We start from the raw sequence: 25,730 nt of genomic DNA, 5'->3' as shown, positions 1-25,730 counted from the left end.
TAATAACATTATTCGCTATATAACTGGATAACTCAAAGAAAAAAAAAACATATACTTTCTCCATTGACTACTAATTGAATATCAATATAATATTATATTATATTATTATACACCCATATTGAACAATGTATCTATTTTTATTGTTAAAAATATAATTAAATATATTATATATAAGATATTTTAACGATATAAGAATATATTTTAAAATGAAGTTATTAGATACAGCTCATAGCAGTCGTATAATAAGTATAATTTTTCATATATTGTGTCTCACACACAAATTTCAATTCGCATGCGATAATTTGTTAGACTTTTATTTTTCCAGGCAATTTTTAATAGATGATTAAGTATACCGACAGTGCATATTTAAAATTAATGATATGGAATGTTGAAGTCAGTAGATATTATAAGATAGTTTGGAATAAGTGTAATACCTATGTACTCGTATATCAGTATATGGAACAATCTGCTTTGAATGATGCGATTTCCGAGTGTGATATTTTTACTTAGATTATGCACTTTACCGGTGTGACGCCATACATTTTCCGAGTTGTCCTTGACTATAGTGAAAGGCATCTTGTATTTTTACAGACATATGTAAATTTGGTAGGGGAAATTTTTGTGAAAAAAGGGGTCATCGAGTCTGTTTCTAGTAGTGTACTCACATGTTCCTTATGCGTAATAGTAAATACACGTGCACAGTGCAATAGGAAATCGCTTTGATGGATAGGTAAGTTCAAACACTAAATTCGTATTAATAATAATAAAAATAATGAAACATGAAATATACAATTCATACGAGTAATTAAAATTTAATGTTCATAAAAATAAAACCAGATAAGTTATTAGACAAATGTTTTTGCATTTAACTAATAACGATTATTTTTGAAATTGAAAATTTATTTTTTTTAATCAATCCAAAAAAAAGTATCGGTATAGATACATAATCTATAGTAAATTAATTTTTTGATTTTAATGCATAATTATATGACTTAATCATAAGCAGATATTTTTTTATTATTAATTCGGTTGTTTAAATTAAATAATAATAACAATAATAATAATATGTACGTGATATTTTGTTTGTATTATGTACATTGAAGTAAAAATATAGTTATAAATGTTTATAAAAAGTTATTGTAAAATCTAGAATTATGTGTATAATAAAATTTAAACTGCATCGCTATTCCCCGTCTGTATTCGTTAGGTACATTTTAGTTTATATTTATACATTATACGTAAATAAATGTATCGGAATGAAACATGAAATCTTAACGATATCTGGATACAATTCAGATAAAATATACTATGATAATCGTGTTTATATAAATGTCAATTTATTTTTTGCTTAATGCATTTTATCCTAGTACAGACATAAATAATTTACAGTGAACAATGTAAAAATCAAATTATATTTTTATACACTTTTTTAAGTTGTATATATACGTACATTTTTTGTATATTTAAAAAAAAAAAAAAATGAACTTAAAATATAAATTGTATTTTATTATTATAGTTTATAAGTATATTATAAAATTTTAACTATGATGATGTAATAATCTTACAGTTTGAAATATATTTATTGAATACTAGGTTTAAAATACAAAACATTGAAAATAATACAAAAACTATTTTCAATCTGTATTATAGAAATATTTTTTAATAAGACTAGATATGTGTATCGAAATAATAAATAAAATACATTAATTAAATTTGTAAGTATTAAGTAACTAAATATTATAAATGCTGAAAAAATTGAAATATTTGGGCTTAACTTTGTAAGTAGATAATGGCATAATTATTTACCAATCGACATAAAATGATGGGTGTGAAAATACATTTTAGGAAAGCTAAAAAAGGTATGTTATTAAAAGAATACCAGACAATATGATATAGAATAAAGTATTTCACCATAAAACTCTGTGATAATAAAAAACATAATTTCTATTGGGTGCCTACTTTCTCTGCTGATGGTCAATTACATTTAGCATGGCATTGTATATTTTTATTTTTATACTAATATATTTAAAATCCATTTTATCTATTGATTAAATTATTTTAGCATTTAAGAGACAAGATTTATATGTAACATTGTTCAAAAGTTATTATTTTTTTTATGGTTCACCAATTACGTAAAAAAATGTGAAGGTTTATTATTTATAATTTGTAACATAAGTTCAAAAAATTATCGGAAAAATAGTAAGTCGTGATTTTGCTAGCAATAATTAAGAAATCTGTTGCCAATCATATCTTCATTTTTACTGTTATGTAATAAAGTATTTAATGTAATCATTTTTTTGAAAATTATTATTAATAATGATATAATGGCTACAGTACATAATCACGTTCGTTGAAGTAGAATTGTATTTTCGCTTGAACTAGTAACATTTCAACACTCGATTTGTTTACTGTAAAACGCTTAAATTATTTATTATTAAATTACTCATAATTAAATGCTTAATGCTCACAACATTATATGCTATAGAAATTGTGACCATGATATTTAAAGTCCCGCATGATGGTAAGCATAATATTAATATTGTTCAGATGTTAGTGAAAGTGTGGGTGAGCCAAAAACACAATATAATGGTTCTTTTTAATTTTTTCTCGCTACGTAAATCGGTTGTATAAAATCTAGATAACAAATTTAATCTAATCATTTACGTAATTTTTGTTTTGTAGTTTTCTCTAAAACTATTTATTCAAACTAGGTACACTGTTAACGATTTATATCTAAAAATCTAACATAACATATTGGATGACAATGTACATAATTGATAACGAAAGACATGTAAGTTATAGGTACTATAGTTAAATTTAATTTATGTCATGAATAACATGAATATATAACACTATATTATATTAAAATATAACTCATAGACACGACGCGTATCTACGGATTAAAATCTTTAAAACTGGCGTTTATTTTTACAAAAACATATTGCCCATAGGAAAATATCTTTAAATTAAATTATTGGATAATTTTAAAATTACGAGGTCTCAGAGGATTTATTTTACAATTATTTTTGTAAAGACTTGAATTGGTGAAAACTTTCAAAGAATATATCTTTTTACACATAGTTAAATCATGTTGTAAATTAAAAGTTAATTGTACTAAAAATTAGAAAGAAACTAGAAATAAAAAAGGTACTTGAAAAATATACATTTTAATAAACCATAAAATTAGATAATTTATGATTAAGGTCATTACTTTTATTTCAAAATAAGATACTTATTTTAGAAAATGAATAAAATAAATCATATTCGTTTAAAAAATATTTCCCTCTCATTCACTGTAATAGCGTTACTAAAGAAGAATAAAATGGCTGATTCAAATAAAAGAAATTTGATTAAGTTAATTTGAAGTGCAACTATACTGTTCTGGACCATAAATACAATATATTATAGTTTATCTATATACATAAATTATTAAAATTGACTTTTTTTTAATTGTAGCTTCTTACTTTTAATTATTTACCGTTGAGGTCGCTGATCATTCTTCGAATTATAAAATGTAATATTTAGGTAATGCTTGATTATGACATTTTTGTATTTCAAAATTATTGGTTAATCTTATTTGGGAAGTATAAATAATTCATTATTTTTAGTTAAAAAAATAAATATATTATATATAAAAATAAAGTTTTGTATAAACGTTATACAAATAACAATACCTATAATTTATTTATTTTTTTAATTAATAAAAGTTTTATATTTTTATTTATTAATAGGTTCTACATTAAATAACATGTAAATAAATTTATGTACATATTAAAAAGTTATTATTATATATTTTATAACAAAGATAGTAAAAAAAATTTAACTTCAGAAATTTTATAAATTTCCATAATGAATTGTTTTAGAGTTTTTATAATTGTCAGTTTATTACTGACGATATGCACTTTTGGAAAAACTCAATCTATAGATGGCGAATGTGCATTTCAACTAACTGGTTCAGGAAGAACTAGTTTTTTTGATTTTAATACTAATACATTAAGAGGTGGTCCACTGTAAGTACAAACATTTATGACAGTTAACTATTTATTAATTAATAATTAATTAAGTTAAATCTAAACCTAAACCGGAATTCTACTTATTTAGCTCTATTAGAAATTTAAGAAACTTGATTCAATATATTTTAGCGTATAAATGTAAAATATATAATTTATACGTATGCATATTAAAACTAATTTTACAATCAACAAATAAATAGAATTTTTTTTAAATAATAATGATTTTTAATAATAACAATTTAAATATTTTTAAGGTCCAATTTTTAAAAAAAAAATGGAAAGAAGGTACATATATAAGTACGGTGGTACTTATATATTAATGTTAAGTGTATATTACCAACATTTTATACTATTTAAGATATCATCGTTACAGAAACATCATAAATCCCGTTTATAAGTACCTAATTGATTTCATTTATAATTAATTGAAATAAAAATTAACAATGAATAAATAATTATAAAACAAAAATAATTTAAATTAATTAAGGATAAGCTCAATAATAGATATAATATTTATATGAAATATAATTACATCGATGAGCTATTAAATTTTTTTTTTAAATATAATATGAATATAATAACTTAGTAGAAATTTGAACATTATGAATTACAATATATGAGGGTAATACAAATGAATGATTTGTAATATATTTATTTTTTTAATATTCAAGTGGTTTTGGTCTACCAGGTCAATGTATCACATATGAAGCAGTCAACCAAGCATATATAGATGCCAGAAAAAGAATAAGTAAGTAAAAACAAAACTAAAGTATAAATCCATGTTCACATATCTACTAGAAGATTAATATTGGTTTATACTAGTGCGATAACATTTATTAATAAAAATAATTTTCTTAAAGTTCTTAAAAATATATGCATTTTACTTTATACGAACTTTATCATTTTTAAGTTATTTTAATTAACTTAAAGTGTAAAATGCATGTATTAATGTAAATAAAGTTACAATAAAAAAGCTAAATACTTCACCTGTACAGAATAAAGATAAATGATAATCAGTATCGGTGAAAGGATTTACAGTTTTCATAACCGGTTTTACTGGATCATTGTTGTTGGAGGATTCGAATACTTTTTGTATCCATTTAAATGTTGCAAAATAGTAAATACTAGCTATTGCATATTGAAAGCAGATAAAATAATAGACAAATGTAATTTACATCCCGTGACCTCTAATATACAATCACAAATTACATTTACAATAATACCACTGAATTATTGCAAGGATGGTTTATATAAATATTCAATTTTTCAGATGTGGCACAAACAAATAAAGACAAGTGGACGCCTCAAGAGTTGGCATCTGTTGGCGAACTATTGTTGGATATATCCATACAATTGACTAAAAAGTAAAGTGCAATCGCAATACGCACTCGCAAATACATTCGTTGCAATGGACCGATGTAATCCTTAACATCATTATGTTTACAATATTACAGCTATGGACTTTCATACGAAGAAGTTGAAAAAGGATTGCCTCAAATAGATACATCGAGAACTTTGATCAGAGAGGTGTGTCCGGCGTTCTTATCCAACGTCGAGTGCAGACCGGGCAAGTACAGGAGATATGATGGTCTATGTAATAACGTTAAGCATCCGACGTGGGGAGCTAGCAATACGCCTTTTTCGAGACTAGTCGGACCGTTGTTTTCCGACGGCATGAGTGGACCAAAAGTCAGCAGCCTCAGAAATCGAGATCTACCACCAGCTAGAGTAGTGTCTAGTACAATGCACCCCGACGAAGGATATCACGAACACGCGGCTACCGTTATGTTGGTCGCTTTTGGTCAGTTTATGGATCACGATTTCACACTCATGGGAACGCCTGCTGGTAAAGATTAACTTAAAAATATTTTACACAGATTATATTATAATTACATTAAATATATATCGATGATGTATATTTTTTATTATTTGTTGTATTGGTAAATAAACTCAAATGCTTAATTATTTAAAATTAGTTAATCTTAACATATTAACAATTATCTGCTGAAAGTATTTAGATCTAAGATTTACTTTTAATTCTTAGTGTATCATGATAAATTTGATAATATAGTTAAACTATAATGATTATACGTAAGTTATATAAATTATATTAATAATCAAACACATAAAAAAAAATTACAATAATCAATATTATATAGTTCGAATGATCAGTCAGTTAAAAAGATAAAAATAAGTATACCTGGTAATTTAAATATTGATTAATGAGAAGTTTTTGTACAATTATGAATTTATTTGAATTTCAACTATTAATATTTATCAATGTTTCTCTATTTGATAAATTAATTATTCGGTTCTTAGAAATGTTACAATTTATTTTTATTTTGCGTTCTTTTTTGATATTTTATTAATACAAATTTAATTTGATTATTTATTTATTTATTTATTTTGTAAACTGGAATTTTATAAATAATGTAAATAACTTTCTATCTTCATCAACAGAATTTCAAGAAAAAGTTTTATATTATAAATACATTTTTTTTTTTTTTTTTAGATCCAATTACAAAGAATGAACCAGAAGAATGCTGTAATCGACCTCCACATTTAAAACATCCGTACTGTAATGAAATTTCCGTTCCTGATAACGATTACTTCTATAGTAAATTCAATGTAAAATGTATCGATTTTGTACGAGCTTTTCCATCTGTACGACCAGGATGTCGCTTAGGTAAGGATATATTTTACATTTTTAAGATTTTGTAGAAATCTAAGTAATATTATGTTTATTAAAATAATAAATTAAATACTAATTAGTAATAGCTTAAAGTTTAAATAAAATAAATAATTACTTATAAATAAAATTATAACATGCTTAACTATAGGTACATAAACTCATTTATCAATGTATATAAATAGATTCATTTATTTTAAAAATAATTAAAAAAACTAAAATATTTTTACAAGTGAACTTCGGATAAGTACAACAGTATATTAAGCGCATACATTCATAACAAAAACACAAAAAATAATATAATACTAAGTGTATTACTATATGTTTGAACGATTTTGTTACTAATTTTTCAGTAAAATTTTTTTTATTAATACAACACAGTACAAATTATGTCTTATATTATTTTAGGTTCAAGAGTACCATTCAATACCCTGACTGGTGTAATCGATGCAAATACAGTTTACAGTGTTACTGAAGATTATGCCAGGTAATTAAAAAGTTAAAAATATGTTGAATCACCTAATTTTTATTTTATGTGGAAATGAGTTTATATTTATTAAATGGTAAAATATTAAACGAATATTATAATTTATAAGATTATATTAAACGGTTATTTTGAATCTTTGACTATTAAATAATTGATAACTGTATAATGTTAAATTAAATATAGACATCTAAGAGCTGGTTATGGAGGTTTACTTCGCATGAATCCAGCGTTTATTGATCACGGACTAAAAGATTTGTTGCCATTGAGACTTAAAGATCCAGACGAAGGATGTACTAGATTAAACCGTTCGCAATATTGTTTTGATGCTGGTATATTAAATTATATTACTATATATTATATACTATTAAATAACAGTTTTATACTTATACATATTATATATACAGACACCATTTAAAATAATAATTTTAAATATATATATACACCATTTAATTTGTAGGAGAAGTTAGAGTAAATGAACAACTCGTACTTGCTACTATGCATACAATTTGGGCAAGAGAACATAATAGAATAGCAAAAGAGTTTAGTAGAATTAATCCACATTGGGATGACGAAACTGTTTTCCAAGAAGCAAGACGAATCGTTATAGCAGAAATTCAGCACATAACTTATAACGAGTTTTTGCCTACGTTACTTGGAAAAGGAGTTATGGAAAAATTTGGACTACTGTTACAAAAAGAAGTAATTTAAATAATTAATAATACTATTGATTACAATTTCTTGAAAGAATGCTGTCATACTGGGTCTATTTTAATTGTTAAAAAAATAATAACTTATTATTACTTTGATACACATTTTAAATGAAACATAACTATATATATTGAAAACTATTGTTGAACTTGAAGATTGAGTTACTGAATTACAGCATTTTTGCGTAGTAATAAAGTATTAAAATACTTAGGTATGATTATATTTTCTTGTGTGTGGTTATCACTTATCAATATCTAATATGAATGTGTCAATCATTAAATTATACATTTTTATCATAATTAATACTTATTAAGCAATGTATTCTTTTTATTTAGGGTTATTGGGATGGTTATGATCCAAATGTTAACCCCAACATCCTATCCGAATTTTCAGCAGCAGCTCTTAGAATTGGACACACATTTTTACCGACTTCAATTGAAAGATGGAGTAAAGCTCACAAATTCATTGGTAGATAAGAATAAATTATCATATTAATATATTTATTTTAAAATAAGTAAAAAAATTAAATAATTTTTAACTCACGTCCATTTAGCTTCTAAAAAATTGTCCGATCTCATCCGCCGTCCATACGATTTGTATAGAGCTGGAGTTCTCGACGAGTATATAATGGGTTTAACTAATCAAGTGGCTCAAGCTATGGATGATTCAATAACACAGGAAGTCACGAATACATTGTTCAAAAAACCAGGTAATCGGTTTGGAGTAGATTTAGTAGCATTTAATATCCAAAGAGGCAGAGATTTTGGATTACCTGGATTTATGGAATATAGGTAAGTGATCATATAGTCTTGTAATGTGATGAAATTAAATGTACATAACATTTATTTAAAATAAACATTGATTTATGCTTTTTTATAAGTTAAATATATTAAATATTTAATTATTAGGCAATGCCTTTATTGTTATTCAAAATATTTTCATTTTTCAAATATTTCCACGAGAAAATAATTTTGTTTATATTTGTAATGGATTTACAAAAATGGATTTGTTTCTTTTTAAAATTTTTAAATAAAAGTTGCTTTAATATTAATTATCATTGTGACCAAAAATTGAATATTATTTGTAAATTTTATTGGTTGGAAAGAAAGCGAGTATAAATGAGAAAATAGATAGTTTTCAATATAATTTGATGTAATTTAAAAATAAATAACTGTAGATAATAAATATTTTAATTATTAGTGCTTTGCAAACATATGATTTATTTTTTTTAAATTTTGGTTCTTTTTGAATTACTAAAAGATATTTTTAAAGTTTAACTTTTCTAGTTTTTTTTTATATAAATATTAATAAAACTAATTTTTTCAGTAAAGAAACTTATATATCAAGAGGTTCTCTTAAAATTTTACTTCGATACATTAAAAAAAAAATTAGATTACGTAAGAACAGATTTTTAATGGAAATAGAGTCTTAGTTCTTTGTTTAGAATCTTTTATATTATTAACAATTTATAATTGAATTAAAATTTAACATATCCATTAGGGTGACCTACTTCATTGATGAGGTAAATTTTAAAACAATAGAATGACATAAAATATATGAATAAAAGTGAAATTAGTGAAATTAATTTTGTATTACTTTAATTATATGTTTGTGTTAGAAAATTTTGTGGATTACCAGCATCTGACTTATTCCAAAGTTTGTCTGGTGATATGCCTAATTCCACTATACATCGATATTCAACAATATACGAGTAAGTTAGAATTCACAAAATTAAAGCTATCATTTATATAATTAATTTTGTTCTTACAGCTCTCCAGAAGATGTAGATTTATGGTCTGGTGGTGTATCCGAAAAACCATTACCAGGAAGCATGGCAGGTCCAGTTTTTTCTTGTATTTTAGCCACTCAATTTAGTTATGCCAGAAGAGGTGATCGTTTTTGGTATGAACTGCCAAATCAACCATCTTCGTTTACTCCAGGTATTTAAAAATATAAATCTAATTTATTCGTTTATAATTTAAAAATAATCATTAAAAATACGATTTTACATTAATTTTACATTTAGATCAACTTCGTGAAATCCGGAAAGCTAGATTAGCCCGAGTGTTATGTGACAATACTGATTTGATTGACACTATTCAATTATGGCCAATCGTTTTACCTGATCATGAAATGTAAGAAATGCGTATATACATTTAAAATATTTAATATATTTTACTTTTTAGTTTTTAAATTAATGTTTCATTGAAAAATTTTTGATAAATATTATGTACATTATTCACGTAAAATGATAAATATCTTAATTACTTAATAATATTTTTGTTTAGAAACCCTCGAGTACCATGCCGCAGTGGAATTATTCCATCAGTAAACCTTAATAAATGGGCTGATTTTCCGACGTCATAAAATATGAAGTTTATTCAATTCTGATTAAATACCACCTATCATATAATACACAGAATGGCATAATATTCTAAATATTGAATTAAAATTAATGACATATATTTCAGTGATTACTGTATGATGTATTGGTAATTTTATAATCACTTAAGCATTCATTTTTTTTTTTTTTTACTAAAATTTTGTTATTATTTTTTTATTACATTAATAAGTAATGTCAAATTCAAAAGAGCATATTTTTATTAAATTAAATTAAATTCAAGTGCCACTTCATTTAGAAGTACTTGACTTTGATATTTCAATATAAATGTTTGACTGTCGAGTTCCTTCTCGTTTTACTCAATGTTAATCAATCAAAGTGTTAAATATAAATACCAATTTTTTATTTTTGTACAATTGTTTTTTTTTTTTTTTTTTTACAATCTTATTATATATTAAATCGATTATTTATTGCAGATTATATTACTATGAAATCTTATATTATTATATATTTAGGGTATACATATGAAAAAAAAACCAAAAACAACTAAATAGTTGGTAATGAAAAATTCAAAGATGTATATATTTATATTATGTAATAGTTGATATTAATTATTTTATACGATATATTTTTTTAAGCTGTATTATACTAAAAATGAAACGTACAAAATTGTTAATCATATTACTGATGAATAATAACCTAATAAGATAACTAGATTCATTTCTTTAAACTATGATAATTATAAAGAATATGACGTATCTGAAAATATTACCGTAATTTGATCATTGCAAAGCAGTCACTTAAAATGTTTTAAATCAAGTTCGATGAATAGCGTCTGAAGCCACCAGAAAATAAATTAAAACACCAAATCTTTCTAAACGATATAAGTAATCTAAAATCGTTTATTCAAATCATCATATAATTTACTTAATTTCTATGTTTCAAAAATAACAGGTAGCTACCCAGATAAACTCCTGTATTTTGATAAATATTTTATATTTTCTAATAATATGAGAAAGAGAAAAAATAGTTCCATGACAGTAGTGTAGCGAAATAGCCTATTTAGAACGCCGTGTCATCAACTTTTATTGATGGAAATAAATTTATATTTATATAGAAAAATTAGAACTACAATATCAATGTACCCGGTGTTTCCAAACTCATTTTTTTTTTTTTTTTTTTTTATTTAAATCTAAATTTACTCAATCAAGAATATTATTTTACTGAATTTTTAGTTTTAGATAATCCTAATTGCTAATATTTATCGTTCATTTAAATACATAAAATAATAATTCGTATGTAAGATGACAATAAAAAACAAAATTATCAATACTTACGTATACGAATGTTGCTCATTTTTGATCTGGAAATGTTTAATAGATAATATAACAAAGAATACATACAGATGCAGTGTTAATATTTTTACTAAAGATTGCTGATTGAAACGTATTATACTAATATCATTCAGAAATTAATTGATATTATATATTATTTCAACGAAATGAGTTATAAAATAACTAATAAATGTTTTTTTTTTACTGGGAATAATTTGGTTTTTAAAACATCATATTGGACCATCGTATTTATTGAATTATATTACTTTTTTGATCTTCTTTCAAAAGAAATTTGATATTACTGTACAATTAATATACTGAATGTAACATAAATTCTAATCATAATTAAACGAATTAATGATTTGGTATTAGTATAATTTAATTAATAATAAAAATTATACAAGTGTTTGAAATACTATAGGATTACATTAATGTTTAAAATTAATAATAATTTTAAATACAAATATGGTATAACTGATAAAGGCACTAATTTTAATAATAACATTGAAAATGTCAATTTTCTTTCACATTATACGTGTACTAATTTTATGGTATACATTTTCCGAGTTGTCCTTGGTTTCAATAGTGAAAGGCAATTTATAATTTTGTCATAAAAAAAAGTGGTGGAAGTTTTTCGTGGAAAAGATGTTGGTCTATTAGATTGTCTCCTTGTCCGTGCATACATGCATCTGATATGTACACAAGCAACAGTGAATATATTTAGTTATGCGATATTCATAAAAACTTCAACTTTAATGGACAGGTAAGTGTTGGTCATAATTTTATATTAATAATTTAATTAAGAATTCAATATGTAAATATTACATTTTTATGTCTTTTACAAAAATGTTAAAAATAGAATTAGAAAGCATACATTTATGTGATATTACAAAAAAAAAGTTCACCATTTTGATCTATTCAATTATTTCTGAAGCATGAAATATTTTATACTATTATTTAAAAGTAAGTATATTTTAATTTACACGTTTATAATTTTTATCACATACTCGAAACATCACACTTATTTTAAGTACTTATTCATTGATACGATTGTTAACTTACACTTATGTATAATGCTGTATGATCTATATGGCACTGAAATGGATGATTTTCAAAGAAAAATTATAAAATAAAAAAACGATTAATAATAATTAATTATTATTTATTATAGAGTACCATTTACTTTTAAATTTGTCCTCAAGATGATGATCTCTTCTCAAGCCTTTCTAATTATTATACTAATTATATTATTATTTATTATATTATGATTATTAAATAGTAGAAATATGACATACTTATACAATAAACATATTTTAATAAAAATTAAAGAAAAAAAATTTTAAATCAAAAATGTATGAACAAAATTAAAATGGATATGATTACTTTTAAGATTATTGTTTACTTTTAAATTTTTAAATGAAAAAATGTTTAAATTTAAAAATTTAAAAGTAAACAATAATCTTAACAGTATTGGATTTACGTTGGATTTTAAACGTGTAATTTGTCTCCAATTTTTTTTTTTTTATTAAAAATAGGACTAAAATTAATAAATCAAAAATAATAAAATTAATAATTGTTATTGTATTTGACATTTATATTATGTATACATTAACTGTAGAAAAACAAAAAACTATTGAAAGATAGATTGATTTTAACCCGGGTAAAACACTTGATCTAATAGCTAGTAATAGTATAAAAACCATTAATATAACTTGTATTTTATGCGTACTCGATAAACGATTTGTAATTTGTATCTTTATTTATCGCATTAGATATTTATTCGATAAGAATCATAATACGATTTAGATTTTAGACATTCCATTTTATAAGTATGTTTATATTATAATTTATACTTACTCATAAAATTTATTATGAATTAATTTCCAAAACTGTAGTATTTAAGCAAAATTAGTTGATTGAATAAACATAAAAAAAAATCAAATATAAATACAATTTACAATATATATTTTATACATTACACAAAAAACTATACCTACTTCTGTATTTTATTTTCAGTTCTTAAACGTCATGCTCCATAATGATGTTTCTCTAATAAAGTACAGGACCTGTCATTATACTATATTATGTCTTATCAATACATTTCTAGGTAATTCATGTTATAGATGGATTAGGTCAAACCATAATTATTCCCAATTGACATTTTGAGTCGTGTCCTGTTTTAGAAAATTATTACTGAGCTAAAAGTAAATTGTTGTTATAATTAATGGATGGCTTCTTTCTAAATATATATTCATATCACTATATTTTACTATAATATGCTTGTTAACTGTTATCATTATTTTTCATTAAAATTATAAATTTACTAAAAAAATTACAGTAATATAATAGAAAACCATAATTCATCATTACTATCATAAATACAATACTAAAATATTTTATTCCTTTATACGTTGGTAACCACTTTCTCTGCAGATGGTCAATTACTTACATTTATTATAGTAGTAATGTAATATAATTATAGTTAAAAATAAATTACATTTTTGTTTATTGTCACACGGTATCTCCTATATAGGCATATTCTTAGAACTATATTTTTATATATTTTGCAAGTTATTATGAAATCTTACCCAAATAAAATATTCAAAATGTTTATAACTATATTTAATATAATAAAGTATTTACAATAGCCCAATTTTAATGTAAGTTATTAATATAACAATTTTATGGTAATATACTAGTTAAGTTGAATAATCATTACTTTGCAGATAGTTTTTAAGAATTAAATTATTTAAATATTTTTTATTTTATATTGTTTTTGGTGTACAATATTTAATTAATTCATCATATTGAAAATTATCAACATTTTAGTTATTATTATTATTTTTATTAATTTATTACGCTTGGCATTTAAATAAATTCATAACATTCTTAATTGATCACAATAATATTATTACTCAACATTAGCTTTAAAATAAATTAAAAAACTAACCCTTCTAACTAAATGATCTCATAATACTAATTTCACAAAGTATTTATATAGTAAAATATTGTACATATACATTTCAATCGAAACATTTTTTTTTTTTTTTTTTTTGAAAAACACTAATATTTTTGGATATTGTTTTTCATTATCCGTATCTATTATGTATTAATGGCAGTTATATAAAATGTTTAATTAATATAATTCAAATTATTACTTCTCATTCTAGATAGTAGCTAGATATATTAATCATTAATTTGGTACTTCTTATACGTACGAAACGAAAGACTAAAAATATAAATAAAACAATATAACAACGGATATTGTAAAATACGCGATCGAAACATAATAACCTGTTATTACTTATCTTGATTCTTGTACAAACGTTTCATTTTATATAACATGCATGCATGAATATAAAGTTTAATATTAATTATTAAGCATCTGTTGAAATGTGCACTTAATGGTAGCAACGTAACGTTTACAGTCTGGATGTAATACCTGCGAATTTTTTTTTCAATATAAATCGCCAATAATACCTAAATAATTAAAGAACAATAAAGAATTTTTTTTTTTTTATGTATTTTTTAGTAAAATTTTATTATTATTTTAATTAACGCCAAATTAATTTAATTTGAGTTACGTTTAACATTTTGTATTATAAACTGCAGTATATTTTCATATTTAATTATATGAGTATAACCTAAAACATGTAATAATATGATGGAGTTATTGTCATAATAATCCATACACCTATCGTAAACTACCTTGAACTTTAAGTAAAAATTATGATTATAGCTGTATAATATTCTTAATGATAGTATAATTGAGTTTAGCACCACTATTTTTAAGATGGATTCCCATAACATTATATATTTTTATTGTATAGAAGCTTATAAGTTATAATAATTATTATGATTAATCGACATGCGGTTCAAATACGGCTTCCCACGGTTGAAATCATAATAATGTCGTTCTGATGAGTGAATTAAATTAATATGTAAATAAGACTGAAACATAGTACTTATATTAATTGAAAAAATTTAAACCTCCTCATAATTTTTGCTTACAGTTTAAAATATAGAGTAGAATCGAAAGATGCTATATAAAAAACAATTTATCGATAATTATTTATAACAGATATTAGGATCAATTAAATTATATTATAGTTAAATGTAATGTGTAAAATATGTAAATATGCGCTATGACTGATATTAATTTAAAATTTATGTTTAAATGTTTTCAAAATCAGCTTAATTTTTTTCCAAAAAAATTATGTTATTACATTTATTATTTAAATAAATTAACGAAATAAAAAATATAATAAAATGTAAGTTATAAATGAAAAATGTATGAAGATTTAAAAAAATAGATAATTATTATACTCATACTTATTAAATATTAATATGCAAGTAACAAGTTACAACTTGTAAGTTATGATAATTTAAAAATAAAATAAATGTTGTGGTTTAAATTATTAATGTACCTATAAGTATAAAACCGTATAAAATATTATGTTTTAGTACTTGAGATTTTTATGAAAATTTGTTTCAGAGTATTTATAACTGCTAGTTCAATACTGAAACTGTGTTTATTTAGAACAACTACAATTTTAGATAGCGAGTGTACACTACATTTAACTGGTCTAGGAAGAACTAATTTTTTTGATTTTAATACTATGTATTATATTCAGAGGTGGTCCGCTGTAAATATCTAGATATTTTAGTTTTTCAAATTTTCAGTATTTTTATTTTTAAAATTGTAAATATTGACTGAAACATATATGATACAAATTTAAAGATGACAAAACAATTATACATGAAATGCTAATTGTGTTATTAATCATGAATGTGTTGTAATATTAATATATAAAAACTATACCTATAATAAGTTTATAGATATTGAAAAATTAACTTAAGTATAATATTTTCACAGTTAAAGACATAACATTGTTTTGTAATAATATATTTATTATTTTTTATTAATTATAGTTATAAGTCAACCAGGTCAATGTATTACTTATGAAGCAGTCAACCAAGCATATGTAGATACAAGAAAAAGAATTAGTAAGTATCTATATTAAAAATAAAAAAAACTATAAGGAACTGGTGACTAAAAATTATTTTTATATTTATTAATAAAAAAATTTTAAATTGTAATATTTAAAAAATATATATATATACAAAAACTGGCTATAAATTTAAACTTTAATACCACAAACCAAAATATCATTAGTTGAATTTTTTCTTTCTTCTTCAATGTTTATATGAATAAATTGAAGTACCTATATCTATCTGTTACTTGTTAATTTTTCCAGGGTAATATTCGAAATAATTTAACTAATTTAACGAGATTTTAATTGGCAAAAACCAAATAATTTTGCATGAAGTGACATAGCAAGTACTGTTTTATCTTAAAACTTATCCCCCAAATGTTGACGCACAAACGATATTTGTCTTTAAAATACGAAAGTTGAGATTTTTGTTTAACTCTATGGTTGCCATTTGTTACGTGGAACAAAAAAATCTATCCTATTTTTACAAACATTAAAAAAAAAAAAAAAATATCTATAAAACTATTAAAACCACCATGATGAAAATCAATGTTGTTTACATTTGATGCAAGCGATACAAGGTTAGATATGCTGATTTTATCTAGCACAGATACACCTAAATAGATAAAACCGATTTTCTCATGAAATTATTACGCTCAAACCGAAATACACCGATCGGCGAACGCCGTATTTTGTAATAAATAAGTTTTTCTGGTTGAAATCGGGTTACAGTACAGGTAGAGTATAATATATATGAATAAAAAACTTAAAACTATTGTTTAAACTAAAATTTTCCATTCGACAAAAAAGCAGAATACACGAGTATAAATTCTATTCACCATTACTAGTGAAAGGTGTATAAAGTTTTCACAACCGGTTTTACTTGATAATAAATATTTATGATTGAGGAATCTGACTATTTATTTGTATTTGATTGGAAATCGCAAGATAGTAATGTCTGATATATATGTATTTAACTGAAAGTCAAAAATAGACGGAATTGTAAAAAAACTTTTATAATAATTGAAATCAACCTTGGATAAACTATTAATTAACAATATGAAATATGCTGAGTGAGTAGAGTATATCTATATAATGTATAATAAGAAGAAAATAAATGTATTTCTAAAACTTGATAAAAAATATAATGGATAACGTAATTTTTAATTGCATATTTTAAATTAAGTTTAAATTTAAATTCAAGTTCTATATCTATGCAGTAAAATTGAACACTATTAATTGTTGAATATTAAAACTTTATGAAAATTTTAGACACTCGATATTCCTAAAGACTATATAGTAAAAACATATTACATCTGGTTATTAAAAATAAACAAATATATACCTTTTGTTATGAATTAAATAAGCTACATAATATTTCTTTTATTATAATGTAATAGAATTGATTATATTTATGATGGTTTAAATACGTGTAAATGACAAATGTGTTACTTCAAATTTATATGTATAGTGTAATTTATAGTGCAATAGTAATATAAATTATAGGTAAAAGTATATGAAAAGGTGTATACTTTATAAGGTACAAAAAAAAACCCTTCGTAATATATATAAAATAGGTTGTATCCAAATTGCGTGCCAAAAAAAAAAAAGAGGAATATTGGTTTACAACCGAATTGCGTGCGCGTATTTTTTGTGACAGGTTCGAATTGCACGTATACAAGTTTGAATCGACGACCGGTTCTCGCCGATCATTTTAGTTTATACTGTACTAAATATAATACAGTAATTTAGTTTAGTATAATGAATTCGATAGTAATATAGGTTTTTTCCGAGGAATGAGATTAGATTAGTGAATAGCGATTAAAAATTATCATAATTTGATAATTATGTACCTAACAATATATATATATACAATTTGTAATTTTCGGTAATCTGTTAAATAAATAATAATATTCAAAGATGGGCATGCAAAAAATGTATGTTTAAATAATTTTTTTAATTAAGTGAAAATTGTGAAATTATTTTCAGTGTTTTAAATCACGACCATGAAAAAAAACGAAGTAAATATTTTAACTTGACAAAAAGTAAGTAATAAATTAAACATAAATCTTTGGAGGATCCGTTTGAAAAGCCGTATAAGATTTTACACCAAGATTTACACGAAGGATATATAACTAATCTGACTACTACAGACACGATGCGTATAAAAAAAAATATTCACTATGCATGTTCAAGTATGATTTCAAAGTTGCCTTCAAATTTAGATGAACAACATTTAGCTCTAAGTTCTAACAAATCTGGGTGAAATTAAAACAAATCGAGATGAATTATTTTTGTTGATTAGTAATTTAAAAAAAGGTATTATAGCATTTTCAACACAAACTTACTTGAAACATTTAACTCAATGTGCCGTTTTATATATTGATAGTACGTTTAAAAGTTGTCCTTAACTATTTTACCAATTTATATTATTCATGAAGCTAAAAATTCAAATTATACCCCGATAATATTTTTTTTATTAACAGGCAAAACAACAAAAATATATAAAGATGCATTTTCTGATTTTTTAGATAAAATTAGTGAATTGAATTTGACTTTTACACCACGTATAATTTACGCTGATTTTGAACAAGCTATATAATTGGCAATTTCAGAGATTTTTTCTAAAATAGTTCGTAAAGGCAGTCGCTTTCACTTGAGCCAGACTATGTGGAGAAAAGTCTAACCACATGGCCTAAGAAAAATTTTTAAAAAGAAATTAGAAATTGAAAAATTTTTAAAAGTTTGCTTTGGATTATCCTTTTTAGAACCTGGGAAAGTTCTAAAATGTTTTTCTGAATATCTCATGACTATAAAAATATAAAACCAAATAATCAACAATCAGATGCACTTTTGAAAAAAATTACATTTCACAAAGCAGTAAATTTTCATCATCAGTATGGGCAGTGTTTACTTACAGTTTAATGCGTATTACTAATGCTTGTAAATCGTTTCATTTGAAACTCAATAGTTATTTCTTTAAATTTTAAAGGTATCTACGTATAGAAATACAAAATATATAGTTATTGATATACTATTTAAAAATATGTATTTACATTAAAATATGCAAATAAAAAAGTGATATTTTATTCGGGGTGTTATGAAACGTACTTATTTTAATCAAAATTAAGAAAACCACAATCATTGAAATCATACATTTACATAAAAATCCACGCCCTAATAATAGTTCATAGATATTTAAAATTTAATATTTTAATCTTTTGTAGCACGGTTCCTAAGAACCAAAAAAATAATTAAAATATAAAATAAATGAAAGTGATGTACAATGAATGTATTCTTTGTTCAAGATCTAAAATAATATTTGACTAGTTAAATAAATCAGCATGACGTAAATAATATTAGATAAATAGATTTAAAATATAGTGTTTATTGAATTCATTAAATAGCTTAGTTATAGCATTGTATTATTCGGTTGTAATATAGTAATTGTATACTAGTAATATTTAAAAATTTACAATGTTGTTTTTAGGTTCAAGGGTACTGTTCAACACATTGACAGGAGTAATAGACGCAAATACAGTTTACAGTGTGACTGAAGATTATGCTAGGTAATGAGGTTCTTTTTAACATTAATGGAATTTTTAAGCAAATTGCAAATCCAATTTTTGACAAAATCGATTTTGTTTTTTTTTATGTAAATCAAAAACTGATAGCTGTAGATATTTAAAATTTTTACCAAATGTTTATATTATTGTTTTTTATTCACTGTAAAATTGTCAAAATATTTTAATTAATCTTGAGCTTAGAGATAAGAAATTTTCAATTTTTTGTTTTTTTTTTTTTTTTTAAAAGTTAGTCAAAAATTATTTGCTAGGTAAATATTTTAAAAATAAATAAAAAGTTCCTCATAAACTGTTAATTTCTCGAAAAAATTATTAAAAATTGATAGTCATAAAATTTTATTTCTACGCGTTTTAAATTAGAATTTTGACAAAATTTATGAAAATCGTGAAAATTAGTGAATTATTTTATAGTTGAATTTCATTAAAAATTTTGAAACATAGTTTTTTTTTTAAATTTTTTAACCTGTATATGACCAAAAATGTTTACCGGACCGTCAAATTAACATTATATTACCCATCTATTTAATTAAATAAATATTTATGATTTTAATTTGATTAGATTTGCATCCATGATTTGTTGTTTAATTTTTTTCTCGAAAACAGTTATTATATTACAAATTTAAGATTATTAATTTGTATTTTAATTTATTATTGTTTGTATTAAGTATGTAAAATATATAAATTTAAATTTTAAATTTTAACTATTTATAAGATGAGATTCATTTATGTATAATTTAAGCAAGTTTTCAATTATCTGAATATTAAATAAAAAAAACAATACCTCTTTTAGTAAAAAAATCATCAACATTTTAAGACAAAGTTTAATTTATTTATCATTGTAATGTTGTGGTACACTATTATTAATTTATAAGTAATTAGTAATTAGTAATTACCATTTATAACGTACCTATTTTATTAGTCATTTATCCACGCTTCAATATGTAAAATATAATCATTAAACAATTTATAACTTACATTTTTTTTTTTTGATAGGCATTTAAGAACTGGTTATGGAGGTTTACTTCGCATGAACCCAGCATTTATTGATGATGGCTAAAAGATTTTTTGCCATTGAGACTTAAAGATCCAGACGAAGGATGAACTAGATTGAGCCGTTCGCATTATTATTTTGGTGCTGGTATATATTATTAAATAACAAATTTATATTTAAATATTTTACATATTTTACCTACTTGGCTTTATTTACAATAGTTATTTAAAATATATAACATTTAATTTCCAGGAGAAGTTAGAGTAAATGAATAACTTGTATTTGCTACTATGCACACGATATGGGAAAAAGAACATAGTAGAATAGAAAAAGAGTTTGGTAGAATTAATCCACATTAGGATAACGAAATTATTTTTCAAGAGGCGAGACGAATCGTTATAGCAGATATTTAGCACATAGCTTATAACGAGTTTTTGCCTATATTACTTGGAAAAGGAGTTATGACAAAATTTGGACTACTCTTACAAAAAGAAGTAATTTAAATAGCTTATAATACTAATTTTAAACAAATTAAATTTTTATAAATCAGAATATAATATTTTAAGCATTAAAATAACAACTCAACATATTATGCTAAAATACATTTTAAATAAAACATATTATATTTATATAAATAAACAAATGATGTTTGAACTTAAAATTTTCAGCAGCAGCTCTCAGAGTTGGTCACACATTTTTGCCAACTTCAGTTGAAAGATGGAGTAGATTTCATAAATTCATTGGTAAATTAAAATAAATTATCATATTAATATGTTTATTATAAAATAAGTAAAAACATTAAATAATTTTTAACTCACGTTCATTTAGCTTTTAAAAAATTGTCCGATCTCATCCGCCGTCCATACGATTTATATAAAGCTGGAGTTCTCTACGAGTATATATTAGGTTTAACTAATCAAGTGGCTCAGGCTATGGACGATTTAATAACACAGGAGGTAACAAATTCGCTGTTCAAGAAACCGGATAATAGGTTTGGAGTAGATTTAGTAGCATTTAATATCCAAAAAGGCAGAGAGACTTTGGTTTGCCCGGATACGTGGAATACAGGTAAAATATTGTTTGATGATTATAGTGTAAGATGTTTTCTACAGATAATTTAATTAAGAAATGTATTAAAATAATACTTTATTTATTAAAAATACTGTTGTTTAGCTAAAATCTTTTAGTTTCCATAATTTTAATTTTTTTTTTTTTTAATAAATATAGCTCTTAAAATAAGATTTTAAGATAAAAAATTATATTTTCACATAGAAGCAAACGCAACTGATTGAAATTAAAATTATTTAGTTTGTAAACAATAAGAGTGGGATATTGTTATAGTTGAATATTTACGTCATAGTAATTATATTAAATATACAATATAATTCTAGTAATAAATCTCTGATTGGCAACCTCCAAATCATAATATATTCAGCATCCACATAATTAATTGTTTTAAACTTTTATAAAACAAAATAAGTATAATGATTTAAAAATATTTTGACTAAATACTTATAAAATTTAATATGAATATGTGTAATGTGCATATACATTTATATTTTTAAGATATAATAAGACTCAAAGTTGGAATTTCATAAAAAATTAAATTATTTAAAAAAAAAACTAAATTATAAAATTATCTTGTCGATTTGTAAAAATGAAAAATGTTTTGAATTTTTCCTTAATTTATCTAAGTATCACTTAAGTATTCATAGCCATAAGCTTGAAATTCTTATGCCAGATTTCAATAATTTAATTAATCAATAGTAAACTAATGGTCCCTTTAAACATTTAGAAAACCATAATTTGTTTATCACTGATCCATTAAATCAACCAATTTCTTTTGAAACTTATCATTACTTACATAGATGATGTATTATATTATTTGAATATAATATGAAATATACAAAATTCAAATTAAGTTGTAAAAACTTTTTCTATCACGAAATTAATGATATTTATATTTGATCGTAGGTATAGTTGAAATTATTTTGCTATATATTGTCGTAGGTATGTGTTGTTTAATTTCATTATACTTCTTGTTTGAAATTAATTAATTTTATTAATTAACATGTCATAGACTAAAATTAGTTTTGTACTTAAATGTTTATACTGAACTATTTTTACTGTAATTAATGTAAATTTTATTTGTTTTAGAAAGTTTTGTGGATTACCAGCATCTGACTTATTTCAAAGTTCATCTAAAGACATGCCTAATTCCACTATTCATCAATATACTACAATTTACGAGTAAGTTAGAATTCACAAGTTTAAAGCTATTATTTATAGAATACATTACAGCTCTCCAGAAGATATAGATTTATGATCTGGTGGTATATCCGAAAAATCATTACCAGGAAGCATGGTAGGTCCGGTTTTTTCTTGTATTTTAGCCACTCAATTTAGTTATGCCGGAAGAGGTTATCGTTTTTGGTATGAACTGCCAAATCAACCAACTTGTTTACTCCAGGTATTTCAGTTGAAAAATATTTCTCTTATATAATAAATAAGTAATTAAATATTAAAAATACGATTTTATATAATATTTAGATCAATTACATGAAATCTGAAAAACAAGATTAGCTAGAGTGTTATGCGATAATACTGATTTGATCAACACTATTTAGTTATAGCCAATCGTTCTTCCTGATCATGAAATGTAAGAAATATTTTGATTTTAAGCGATTTAAAATAAATATGTTTTATAAAAAGACCACATTGTTTTACATTATAATTTTATTGTTTTGTTTTTAAATTTAATAATACAGTAGGTATAATTAAATGTTTTATAATTAATGTAGAATTTGGATTTTTATAATCTGTAATAAAAAAATGTATATTTAATTTACGCATTTTACATTTTTAATTCTATAAAAATATCAATAAATTATTCATTTAAATGATTAATATATTATATCTATATTTGTTCGCCTTATTTTAGTATAATAATTGTAAATGTAACCTTCAATACCTTGTAATTAATAATTAGTTTAGTACTTTAATAATTTTAATTTAAACAAAATTAAAAATATTTTTCTAATGCCTCTCAGTTTGTTATTATTTTGAAGCTATATTATCCCATTTAATTCAAAAACTAAAATACTAATGGACTTTAAATTAAGTTAACTATAATTAATTTTAAATTAATAAAAGCTAATCGAATTTAGTACATTTAGCAAAATAATATTTATTTTTAAAACAAATTTAGTATACAATGCATTACTATATTAAGTTTAAGGCTTTTTAGAATTTCATTAAATAATAACTATGTAAAAATATTTTAATTAACTTGTCTTCTTAAAAAAAATCCTAGAGCACCCTGTCGTAGCGGAATTATTCCATCGTTAAACTTCAAAAAATGGGCTAATTTTCCAATGACTTCGTAAAATATCTAATCACGTGTATTTAAAAACATCTCATTTACAAAACGATATTTTAATGACACATTTTATTAAAAAAAGAAAAAGTTTTTGAATCGTTGTATTTATTTTAACTAAATAAATGTAATTTTATAATTAATATTTACTTACTGATGTATTTTCCTGCTAATTTGTTGATATATTTAATTTTTTTTTTTTTTTTTGCAACTTATAATCAAGTATAAAAAACTAGTATAACCTACGCAGTATTATCAGAACTAGGATATTCATTAGTTTTAAATTTTTTTTTAAAACTGCTTTTCCTGCAATGCTAACCAGTAACGAAACTACAATTTAAAAAAAATAAATACAATTTCACTTTTATATTTGTGTAACTGTACATTAATAAATCATATTTTTAAAATCCAAATTTATCCAATTAGGTTTATTTTCAAAAATACAAAGTTTATTTATTTATTTATTTTTTGAATCTTAAAGGCATTTTTACATTTTTTTTTTCGAGACTTTTTAATTGGCTCATTTATAATCTTTTTATAATTGTTTTTTGTTTTTTAATATCATATTATACTTTTAGATTAAAGATACATAAAAAAAACACAGATAAGTAGTAAAAATGTAACAATCAAAATAATTTTTATATAAAATATATTTATGAGCATAAAGCATTATTTAAAAATAGCTATTTATATCCCGGTATATAAATAGCTTAAATGTTGAGGTTTTACTTTTTAACGTAAACAATTAAAATGTTTGATATAAATACTCAAATTGTACTAATTTTGTGTACGATTATTATCTATAAAAAAATGTGTACATTTATTTTATTTTATTGTTTATATTAGACATCCTATACTTTTCTTATAATAATTTTCTATCGGATAATCATAGGTCAGTGATGTTTCGGTAAAACAATCGGAAGATCTTTTTAAAATACAATTTAATTAATTGTTCACCATATCGAACTAGATATTAAAATTTATAATTTTTCCAAGGTTAATCATTGTTTAACAAGATATGTTTACGTAATTGTATAATCTTGGCATAGGGATGAGAGAGGTAGGGCAAAACAGCCTTGAAGAAAGTATAGAAGCACCCAACATATTTATTACTATATTAGTGTACCAACGGTATCAGTGCTGGTTTGTAGAAGTCATCCGTAATAGTGAAATGTTCAATAAGGGTAAGTGAATTTAAATATATTTCGCTTTT

The 25,730-nt window shown here is 22.9% G+C and overlaps 2 protein-coding genes and 1 pseudogene across 2 annotated transcripts in view; all 3 read left to right on the top strand.

Annotated features, from left to right (window-relative positions):
- Positions 1-660: 660 nt before the first annotated feature.
- LOC112600066 (chorion peroxidase) lies at positions 661-10,429 on the top strand. Its single transcript, XM_025347213.1, has 15 exons — positions 661-730; positions 3,864-4,010; positions 4,685-4,761; positions 5,284-5,377; positions 5,468-5,859; positions 6,526-6,699; positions 7,111-7,189; positions 7,373-7,518; positions 7,647-7,888; positions 8,233-8,365; positions 8,451-8,688; positions 9,516-9,608; positions 9,668-9,837; positions 9,924-10,032; positions 10,186-10,429. The coding sequence occupies exons 1-15, from the start codon at positions 723-725 to the stop codon at positions 10,262-10,264; spliced, it is 2,181 nt and encodes a 726-aa protein (XP_025202998.1). The 5' UTR covers positions 661-722; the 3' UTR covers positions 10,265-10,429.
- A 2,062-nt stretch (positions 10,430-12,491) lies between these two features.
- LOC112600097 lies at positions 12,492-23,804 on the top strand (annotated as a pseudogene).
- Positions 23,805-25,643: 1,839 nt separating this feature from the next.
- LOC112600077 (laccase-2-like) overlaps positions 25,644-25,730 on the top strand; it is a 36,308-nt gene continuing 36,221 nt past the window's right edge. The window contains exon 1 of the mRNA XM_025347225.1: positions 25,644-25,701. The gene's annotated coding sequence lies outside the window, so the exon portion shown is untranslated. The remainder of the gene's footprint in view (positions 25,702-25,730) is intronic.

The sequence above is a fragment of the Melanaphis sacchari genome, unplaced genomic scaffold (assembly GCF_002803265.2).
Source record: "Melanaphis sacchari strain LSU unplaced genomic scaffold, SCAv2.0 Contig60_pilon_pilon, whole genome shotgun sequence".
NCBI classification, from domain to species: domain Eukaryota; kingdom Metazoa; phylum Arthropoda; class Insecta; order Hemiptera; family Aphididae; genus Melanaphis; species Melanaphis sacchari.
This window is presented reverse-complemented; position numbering and strand designations above follow the sequence as displayed.